The sequence below is a fragment of the Fukomys damarensis genome, unplaced genomic scaffold (assembly GCF_012274545.1).
Source record: "Fukomys damarensis isolate Sample0158 unplaced genomic scaffold, DMR_v1.0_HiC HiC_scaffold_37, whole genome shotgun sequence".
NCBI classification, from domain to species: Eukaryota; Metazoa; Chordata; class Mammalia; order Rodentia; family Bathyergidae; genus Fukomys; species Fukomys damarensis.
In genome coordinates this window covers 18,446,950-18,458,029 of record NW_022900949.1, presented here as the reverse complement: position 1 = coordinate 18,458,029, position 11,080 = coordinate 18,446,950, and the positions used below count along the sequence as shown (strand labels likewise).

Below are 11,080 nucleotides of genomic sequence, written 5' to 3'. Positions count from 1 at the left end.
AAAGAAAGAAAAAAGAAATACAGTATAGGGGCCAAGGATTGAGCTCAGTGGTACTGCACCTGCCTTGCAGGCACAAGTCCCTGAGTTGGATCCCTGGTGCACGAAAAGAAAAGAAAAAAGAAATACAGTGTACACAATGATCTGTTCCATTTGGTTCTGTGAACTAGTAGGACCCTTAAGTGCTGAGAGTATTCTTGGGCACTGATATGTTCGTCGCATCTCATACAGTGTTGATAAATGATGGATGGATGGTTGGTTGAGTCGTTGCTGTAGTGTGATAAAATTTCAGAGGAGAAAGAATCATTCTAACCCATTGCTTTGCCTTGGGCAGAGTAATGTAGCATGGAGAGGGGCAGCCCTGTCCCATCCGTGCAGGATGTGGCTGCTGTCTGCATTTCGGAGTAGCGTGGTGCTCAGACAAAGCAGAACAGAAACATGTAAGGCAGCAGTGAGGAGGCTGGTGCCTGATACACCTTAGCAATGAAACTCTGGCTCTCTGGCCAACTGGAAATGAGCTTGTCCTCAAGGACATGGTGGAAGGCAGTGGCTTTTCCTGGAGCAGAGCCAGGAGGACAGGACAGGGTTGGCCCTGAGAAGAAGACTGACCGGAGCAGGGCCTCCCCAAGGAAGAGGGAGGCTTCCCCTGGGCTGGAGGAGAGAGAAGACTGGCAGGATAGAGTGGGGTGGTGGGCAAGGTCACAAGGCACCCTGAGCACCATCAAGGATGGCCATGAATTCCATGGCAAATGGCAAAATGCCTCCAGGTCCTTCAAGAAGAATATTCCTTATTTTGGAATTATGTCCATGTAGTAATACCGCTATAACACGGTTCTCAAGCCTGTACTTAAATCACATATATTCTTCTGTTTGGGTGTTGGGATCTTCTGGTTTTTCTATTTTAACTCTCCTTCATCACACACCAAACCTCACTTTTAAGGCAGCCTTAAGAACATGTACATTTGGTAACACCCTTACTAGATTCTAAAGTTTTACATGGATAGCTTTTCTGATGGCCCAGTGAATGAGACGTTTCTATTTCTTCCTAGAGAGCTCTTCATTTCTATATTTTATTCATGTTTGCATTTTAAAAGGGTCTTTGAGCCCTTAATGGGTGATAGGCGCCATGCTCTTCTCTAAAATCGAGATAGCATTGTGGGTCCTTTTCCACTTGGATATCTTAGTCTGACATCGTGGTCTCAGGCCAGACCTTCTTGTGCTGGACCCAGAGGCTTCTTCTCCACCTGGCCCCTCCTCAGTCGCCACCTGTATCTGCGAGAGGAGAGTGGAGCTCACATTGCTGTGCTGTGTTTCAGCAACTGGGAAGTGTGTACAGTACACTTGCTGCAATCCTGAATGTTGGAAACATCGAATTTTCTTCCGTGGCAACAGAACACCAGATTGACAAGAGCTACATTTGCAATCATTCAGCACTGGAGAATTGTAAGTTGTATGATCTTCTACTCCAGACTAAACTTCCTCAAGTCTTACGCCGTAAGTGTCCCCTGAGGATGATCTCAAGCAATTACACTCATGAGGAATCTTTAAAAGAATGCTCAGATTCAATTTGCATAAAATGAAATTTTAAAAGGCCATTATTTAAAACAGATTTTAATGAGTGCAAAACAATTACTGTAGAAAACATTTTTGATGATAAAGCTTTTATGACCGTGTTCGTAGCTGTTTACATTTTAATTCAAAAATACAGAAAAGATAGGTAAAATAGAGTTTAACTAGTAGGAAAAAGAATGAAGTTTTCATCATCCTACAGATTTTAAACATGAGTCTTTTTAAAAGAAATAAAACCTGTATGTTTTTTACTGGAGGAATGTTGTACGCCCATTTGTCCTGTATTAATTAATTTTTCAGTCATTTTTCCACACAAGAGAAGCACATCATGGTATGGCTTCATATCAAGTTTTCTGTTAATAACAGAGTTTGATGAATTCTTCCAAATAATTTAAGGATTCCAGTGGTATAGCTTTTTATGCCTTGTTATTTTTATAATGGCGTATTTCTCAGAATTCTATATTTGTTATTTCATTCATAGCCTAGGCAATGGTGATGCAAATTTTTATGCACATTTTTTTCTTGAATCATATTTATTTCAGAACAAAATGAGAGGTTTTAGGGTAATTTCAGAGAGCCAGTGCCAAAACTTCCTGGCCCAGAGTCACTGTTCCTTAGAGCCCTGCCATCTCCCGCTGAGATATATGAAAGAGTTTCAGTAGCTCACAAGACATCAGGTTATCAGATGTGAAAGGAAGAACCAGACAACTTTGGTAAGATTCGGTATTCACCATCTAATCATAATTAGGAGAGTTATCAGAGTGAGACACAACTGTGTTAGTTTGCTGTGACAAATTCCTGAGACAAACCAACTTAACCAGAGAAGAGGTTTTATTTCGGCTTGTGGTTTCAGCAGTTCAGTCTACATTCATTTGCTCCCTGTTCTGTTGCCTTGGGGCCCATGCCAAGGCAGGACATCATGTTGGGGAGTGTGTGCAACGCCAAGCCTCTCACCGGTGGGGGCCAGGAAGTGATGGTACCGTGAGGAGGGGTCCCCAAGTCCTGTTCCAGGGCACACCCACAAGGACTCCTAACGTCCATGGGCCCCACCTCCTCAGGCTTCCACCACCTCCCAGTAGTACCACGGGCTGCTGACCAAGTGTCCAATAGATGAGCCGTGGGGGACACCTAAATGGAAACGCCCAGTTATGAACAAGAGTAGGCTTACAAACAGCCAAACTAAAAGGTTATTTTGATGGATCTACTTATGTATCTTATAGGTCACCAAAAATGTTGATATGAATATAATTAAAGCACTTTCTAGAATAGCCACTTTGGGAAAATAAGAAGATTTATACTTAGAGTTAAAAGAAATTATTTCCAAACCAAAGCCACATTCCTAAATGGTTTTTACGAGTGCATTATTTTACTCAGGCCTAATTCTCTTCCTTCTATCGTGTGTGTGTGTGTGTGTGTGTGTGTGTGTGTGTGTGTGTGTGTGTGTGCGCGCGTGCATGCGCACACATGTGTGTGTCCCTCAAATCTTACCATTTCTCTCTTTGTTCATCTTTACCGTTCTTATCCAAGGCAATGCCATCCCTTGCCTGAATGAAATAGTCTCCCAGTTGTTCATTTTGCATCAAGAATTGATCTTTCTCTGCCCATTCTCGTGGTTAATTCAGAAACTGCTTCACCGTGTATCGGGGGCTCTCAGTCTCCCTCTCTTCCTCCCTCTCTTCTTCCCCCTCTACCTTCCCCTCTCTCCCGCCACCCTGTTCCCTCCTTCTGTTCCTTGTCCTCCCCATCTCTCCCCACTTAAGTTTCTTGATGAGCTTCCCATGCCTGCTAGATGAAGATCATTAGGACTGGAACTGTGCTGTCAAAGTACTGCACTTAATAATATGTCCCTGAGTAAAACGCCTGGCATGTACCAGACAACAAATACGTGTTAATGAATGAACAAAATGGGAACAGAAATGGACATACAGATCAGTGGGAGACAGAGTTCAGAAACAGATGCACCTAAAATTACCAAAACGTGACAAATCCATAGGGCATCAGTGTTGTAGGACAACCACCATGCTAACCATCTGAGAGAGGGGGAATTTGAATTCTTCTCAAATGTCATATACCAAAACCTAAACACATAAATTTGATGGAGGGCTGGGGATGTAGCTCAGTGGTTCTGCCACCTGCCTTGCAAGTGCAAGGTCCTGAGTTCGATCCCCGGTACCAAAAAAATAAAATAAAATAAATGGAAAATCATAAAAATGCAGATGAAATGCATTTGTATAATTCTTACACTCAGAAAACCAAAAGCATAAATTATTTTCTTAAAGATTGGATATTTGACTACCTAGAAATTAAATTCTTTTATAGTACATAAAGAAAACATAAAGTAAGTTTCAGTGCAAATGAAAGTGAGAAAAAAATTCACAACATATCAGAACTTCCCATTACACTCTAAAGAGCTCTTATAAATTAATTAGGAAAAGGTGAATTTATAGCAGCACCAAGGCAGTTTACAATATACGATCACAAATCACGAATAAAAATGAGAAAGGAAAAGATGTTCAACTTCACTTGGAATAATTAAAAGTGGAAAGAAGACATTTTCTTATCAAATAGGCTTTTTTTTAATTGGCTATTTTTAAAAATAATTCCCAATACCCATGAAATTGTATTCAGACCCTTGGTCTTTGGGTTGGCTGAGAGGACTGTAATTGGCTAGTCATTGACAAGAAGTTAAGCAGTTCTTGAACCAGTTGCTGACAAGGGAGTCTTTCATACCCACATTATTTACCCCATATTTTTACCACTATAAACCTATGGACACAACTTAAATGTCTAATCACTTTTTGTTTGTTTGTTTTTGTTTTGATTTTTTGAGACAGGGTCTCACTATATAGTTGAGGCTGACGTGGAACTCACTGCATAGCTCAGGATGGTTTTGAACTCACAGATCCTCCTGCCTCAGCCTCCCGAGTGCTAGGATTACAGGCGTGTACCACCACACCCGGCAACTAAATGTCTAACAATTTTAAAATGATTGCTAGACTGTGATATGCTAGGACATGCAGCAAATCAAAATCATGTTTACAAACAACATCCCACAAAATAGAAAGTGCTTAAAACAGTAGGGTACTTCTTGTGCAGAATAAGTAATTCTAGGCACTAAGCACTCCTAGAATAAAAGAAACGAATGTTAATTTTGAAGATAAAACCTATTATTACTTCTACAGTGTGAAAAAATGTCTTAAGATGAACTTCAATAATTTTAGCCACATAACCAGAAAATACCTTGTCAAAATGTCTAAAAATGAATTCAAACTGTTCAAAATGTTTTACAAAGAGAACTACTGAGTTGAAAACTTAGCTTGTCGTGCAATGGTTTTGGTTAAAAATGCTTATTACATCCAAAAATGAATTTTATTCACTGAGTTAAAGCATTATGAGTTTTAAATCCTCCATAATATTTAATTATCATTAAATGTAAAATAAATGTTTACTCAGACATCAAGTTTTATCAAAATTTTGTGATTGAAATATGGAACTCAAGGAACTGTGATGACAGGTACACGAATGTTGAGCTAAATTAAATCTTTTTAAATTGCACATTGAAGAGCTGGGCGTGGTGGTGCATGCCTGTAATCCCAGCACTCCGGAGGCTGAGGCAGGAGGATAACTGTGAGTTCAAGACCAGCCTGGGCTACATAGTGAGTTCCAGGTCAGTCTCAAATATATTGTGAAGGGCCAGGGATTTAGCTCTGCAGTTTGGTGGCCTGCCTTGCGAGTGCAAAGACCCGAGTTCAATCCCCAGTACCAAAAAAAATCAAATATATAGTGAGACCCTGTCTCAAAAAAACAAAATAACAAAAACCCAAAAAAAAAGTTGTACATTGAAGAAGGTAGTTCAGACCAGTTTGTTCGGTATTCCTCCAACATCCGAGTAACCTTTCTATTAATTCTATATTTTGAAAATAATGGTATCAAGATTATCCAGATCTCTTCATTATGCTTTGTTTTAACTCAGTAGTAGGAATTGAACCCAGGACCTTCACACCGATCTACATTCCCAGGCCTTCTTCACTTGTTATTCTGAGACAGACCTGGTCTTGCTAAATTGCCAGGGATGGACTCACACTTGTGATCCTCCTGCCTCAGCCTCCCACAGTGCTGAGATTACCAGTATGCACCGCCTTGCCCTGGCTTATGCTTTTAAATTATTTCACCTTGTTATGTTGGCCATCGCATAAACAACCACTCACTGGTGCAGCTGCTGCTTGTTGCCATCCAGTTTGGTTTGGGTTGGGTTGTGTTAAGCAGCAGCCATCATTTGAACGGTGGAGAAAAGGAGAGAAAAGTGATCAAGAAGCCACACAAGACTAATGTTGAATAGCAGCCTACGTTTACATCATAAAACCTTCACCATTTATCACATGTCATCGAAGGAAGTGAATTAAGTCAATTTCATTTCCTGGCCGTGATCCCCTTCTTACCCTTCGTCTGTTCATTTTGCAGCTGCTTCCTTGCTTTGCATACAGGCGGCTGAGTTACAAGAAGCTCTCACCTCCCACTGCGTGGTCACCAGAGGAGAAACAATTATCCGACCCAACACTGCAGAAAAAGCCACCGACATCAGAGACGCCGTGGCCAAAGCTCTGTATGGGCGGCTCTTCAGTTGGATCGTCAACCGCATTAACAGTTTGCTGAAGCACGACCCACCGTCAAGGTAAAAATCTCTGTACAAACTTTTCTCCTAAATGTCAAGTGATGGATCTGTTTTGCAATTTTCTCTTTGTGTGGGTCACTTTGAAAATGTTTTTAATTGACATCATTTATTTGTCACCATTACGCTTCAATAAATAGCATCATTTCTTACCGCCTCGTTACACCACATCAATGGAAAGAGTTTTAATTGCTGAAACAGAAGAGCTGGAGCAACAGCAATGATCCCAATAGAAAATGATTTTTTTTAATGTGGAATCTTACTGTGGATATTAGTGTTATTTTAATTAGAGGATATACCGTGAAGTATATACCGCTTTATACTTGTAGAAGAGGTCAACCCAGAAGTTTTTAATCTTTGTTTCAAGAGTTTAAATTACATCTTCAAGATAAGGAAAAACACTTTTTTTCATATTTTAACTCTCTCTATCAACCCATAAGCGTAGGTATTATGACTTCCAGTGAAATTTGGAGCAAGAATGGTATAGAAGGGAAAGATGAGGCAGAATGTGGGACCTCAGGACTGGGGCCTCCGTAGCACTGATTGCTGACCTCATTGTCTGGACTGAACCTAGACATAAGTCCTTACATTTACTGTGAAAGCTTTTTTCTGCCCTAAATTGTGTGAATTTAAGAAATGTTGTGTGTGGAAAAGCAAGATGGATGCTTCCCTTAAGATTACCTCATTCACACCTGCCAAGCACAAACGACCATTTGATGCAGGTCTCAAGCAGGTGATTCTTCCTCGTATTTCCTCTGACGCACAGCCTGCACTGTCACACTGTCCCGTCACACTGACAGGTGACTCATTATTCCTCTCCTCCTCTTCTCAGTCTTCCTCTCAAAATTGCTTCCTTACCTCCTGCTAAGGTGTGCAAAACCAGAATCACCGTTTGTACACTCATGTGCGGCCATCTCTAGAATGTCAGACATTCATATGAAAATGAAAGAACTCACAACTTTCAACAAAAGTGTATCTCACGTACTTATGCAAGATAAAGACTTGACCCCACTTCTGACCTGTAACTGCATGTTTAGCACTAGATGGTACCAGCAGGATGATCTGAAAAATCCCACAAGAGCCCATCTGTTGAGTGCAACTTCCCTTTCCGTACACGAATGAAAACTTTTTGCAGACAGCTTAAGGAAAAACTAAAGACCCAAGCAGATAGCTCAGTTTGATTCTGTCAGGATTTACCCTGAGAGTCTGGAAAGCCTGAGTTCTGTCCCAGGCTTTGCCACCAACGTGTGTGAGGCTGGGCAAATGACCAGTTTTCTGCATCTCTCCCTCGTCAGCTGCTAACTAGCACCACCGAAAGACAGAGCTGTGGTTTTCATTGTCAGTGGCACCTTAAAGCCTTTTAAGAACCTGGTGAAAACTGTCTATGTCTTTCACTCCAGAATAGAAACACAGGAAGCTAAATACTTTGCAGGACCCGGTAGGCACAGATATTGTGAAAGGACATTAAGTTTGACTAAACCAACATGAACCTCCACTACGTGTCTTGCCCCAACTACACTTCAGAAGGGACTTTCGGAAACCCTCCCGGCTGTCCGTCACATCTTTACAGTGCCCTTCCCTCTGAGCTCCCAGTCAGGCGCTCCCCGCAGCTGTGGGTGGCACGGGACAGTCTCGCCTACGCCTCTCGAATGGGGAGCACGAACAGAACCTGTGTTCTTGCCCTCATAAGTGCACGTAAAACTAATTTCCAGTATAAATATTTCTTAGGAGAAGATAATCTTTTTGACCAAACATCAACCGATAGTGAGCAGAAGTGACCACACTGAATAACAGGAAAATGCCCTTGAAATATTTAATTGTGAAATACTAGAGTATTTAATGTATTCTTAAAGTATTTAATTGTAAAATAAACCCCGCATATATTTGTATCTTTCTCCAGGTCACCATTAATTCTGTATTTTTTTAAATTTCATAAGCAATTGAGCCAAAAATAAATGATGATTCTTCAAATAATTAAGATCTTTTCAGTAATATTTTAAATTGTTCTCCTAAAATGAAAAACTAAATGCACTCCTTACCAGAATTTGTGCTTTTCTGGTGCAGTCTTGTTTGAATATGCCTGCTTCCTTCTCACTGCCAGGCAGCTTGTTGATATGATTCCTAGCTCACTTCGTGCCACGACTTTGTACTTATAACCCACAGAGAAATTTTTTCTTTTTCGTAAAGTATATATGAGAGAATAGGAATGGTTTTTACAGTACAAGGTAGATATGTATGTAAAAAATAGTGCTACCTCCATTATCTTCATGTTCCGTGGAAAGGAACTTCTGCTGTTGAGAAAATTTCAGCTGGGATGGAGGTGCATATCTGTAATCTTAGCTACTTGGGAGGCTGAGGCAGTAGGATTGCAAGTTGAAAGGAATTCTGAGCAACTTTGTGAGACCCTGTCTCAAAATAAAGTAAAAAAATAAGAGAGGCTGGAATGCAGCTCAGTGGTATAGTGCTTGCCTAGCATACCCAAGGTCCTGCATTCAACTCATAGCACAAAGAAAGAGAAACAGTTGTACTCTGAGTGTGCATTCTGGTAGTAGTGTCTTAGCTCAGGAACATGTAGGAGCCCTGAGATACTTTGCAGAGCTCCTAAACAAATAATAACTGAGCATAATACTACTGTTATTCTTCCAGTGGGAGCGGTGGTGAGCTGAGCATTGGCATTCTTGATATATTTGGCTTTGAAAATTTCAAAAAAAATTCCTTTGAGCAGCTGTGCATTAACATTGCAAATGAACAAATTCAGTATTATTTTAACCAACATGTGTTCGCCTGGGAACAGGTAAGTCCAGCTACTTATTCCAAAGATGCATGTGTACATAATTACAAATGGAACAGAAACCAAACCAGAGATTTAAAGCTTTCAACATTTAAAAAGATCATGAAAACCTCGCTTTTCTCCATGTTAGTAGTAAAAACAAACAACAACAAAAACTGCCGTGTGAATTTCGTGTGACTTTACATGTGACACTAAAATTCCTTCACTGAAAATCAGTACAATGTTCACCAAAACTTAGCATGCCTGATCTCTTGCAAACAAAGGAGTCTCCTCTGAAAATGTAAGTAAACAGATGTGTCTAGCAGTTTCTCTTTCTGTAGAATGCAGAGCTGAAATTCAGTTTGGAATTTCAATATCCATCGAAAATGCATTAAACCTCCGAATTCCAGTAGCTAGGCAACAGAGCACAGGATAATGGGTTTGATGGAAATGCCACGGAAGGGTAATTTTGCCAAGGTACAATGTGTAATTTATGATTCAGCTTCAAAATGATTCTTCCACAGAGAAAAAGCAGAGACTCACTCGAGTTGCATTCGACAAAACTGTCACATATTAGAAAGATGACATTATTGTAGTAAAAGGGCCACGTTTAATGTCACTCGGTATGTTGCTTGTCTCCTTCAGGTTACATTATTTTGCTTTGTGTTTATGGATTAGAACTAATGTTTTAATTTAAATTTAGGTAAGTTAGGGGTGCATGAGCCTCTTTTTATTTAAAACATTTAGGCTTGCTGAGAATTTGTTGTGGAATTACATTTTTAAAACAGTGGTCATAAAAGAAGACATTTAGATCGTGACATTTCTTAAGCCAAATACAGAAGCACATGAATTTAGGACTTGATGTCAGCTCTTCAGCTCTCTCTTAACCTGGTTCTGACACATATCTGTTCCCTTTCTCTCTCTCCCCTGTGTGTCTCCTCCTCCACCTCCCTCCACTGGGGTCCTTCCATAGCCTAGGCATGTGAAGCAATGGCACTAAAATCTTAAAAACAGGGAATAAAACAACAACCACCACCACACAAAACTCTTGCCCGCCCCTCCGTGAGGTGACTGTCTCCCTGCCCCCCCACCCCTGCTCAAGCTCCCCAGCAGCATGCGCTGAACGCAGGCCTGACTCTGACATCTGAGGCCGCTGTGTGGCCTCATCCTCAACATCACGAGTTCGCGTTTGCCTTCTCGTTGGTCCAAGAGTCCTGTAGTCCAGGAACACATCTACTTCTTTCTCTATCTTCAGAGGCTGACACAGAAGTGCTCCGTGAATACTACTTAAATGAATGCCATCTTCGTTCATTCAGTAGCTCACAATATTTATGGGCTCTGTTCAAACCAGAGACTGAAACCAATACCCCCGCTTTGGTTTGGGCGTGTTGACCTAGAGCTATCGGGCGGCCTGACATGGAAGCCGTGACAGAACCTCACATACCTACCACGGGGTGAACTAACACCTGGCGGGGCTAGAACTCTGTTTTCTGGGTGAGATTGGAGCCCACTCTTGTTGGAACTAACCTTAGAGTGGAGTGTAGATATGTCAGTGACTTTCGTGACTGACTTTTCATAGAGTGTTACAGTTTTTAAATCCTTTTGTTGGGCTTTTAATTCCATCTCTGACCCTGATGTTCTTCTTGTGCCTTGGATCTTGCGACAGAAACGATTCTTTAAGGACCTTCAAAGTATTCTTGAGAATCTTTTGAAACGAAACAACTCAAAATTTCCCACAATGTAATTAAAAACGCCACTAGTACCGAGGATTACACAAAGTGCTCTGAGGAGTTAAGGCCATTGCCAACCCCGTCTGGTACCTTGCTAGACATTGTACCAGACACTGGTGGCCAAAGTATGACCAGGAAAAGGAATGTGTGTGATCTGCTGGATACAGGATGAGTCGGGATGACCCAGATTTTAGCATATGATTGCACGTTTGTTTGTTTGTTTGTTTTTCTTTCACTCTGTTACTTTCCTGTGAAGGCAGATAATGTAACTAAGAAACTCTTAACCTAACCTGATGCCTTAGATGCCATAGTTAAAAGCACACTTAAGTCTTTGGGGAAGAAACC

General features: G+C 41.0%; 1 protein-coding gene across 1 annotated transcript in view; it reads left to right on the top strand.

Moving 5' to 3' along the window:
- Myo3a (myosin IIIA) overlaps positions 1-11,080 on the top strand; it is a 173,536-nt gene that overhangs the window by 96,359 nt on the left and 66,097 nt on the right. The window contains exons 16-18 of the mRNA XM_010614690.1: positions 1,314-1,440; positions 6,028-6,238; positions 8,882-9,029. Coding sequence (XP_010612992.1) covers positions 1,314-1,440; positions 6,028-6,238; positions 8,882-9,029 — 486 coding nt within the window. The remainder of the gene's footprint in view (positions 1-1,313; positions 1,441-6,027; positions 6,239-8,881; positions 9,030-11,080) is intronic.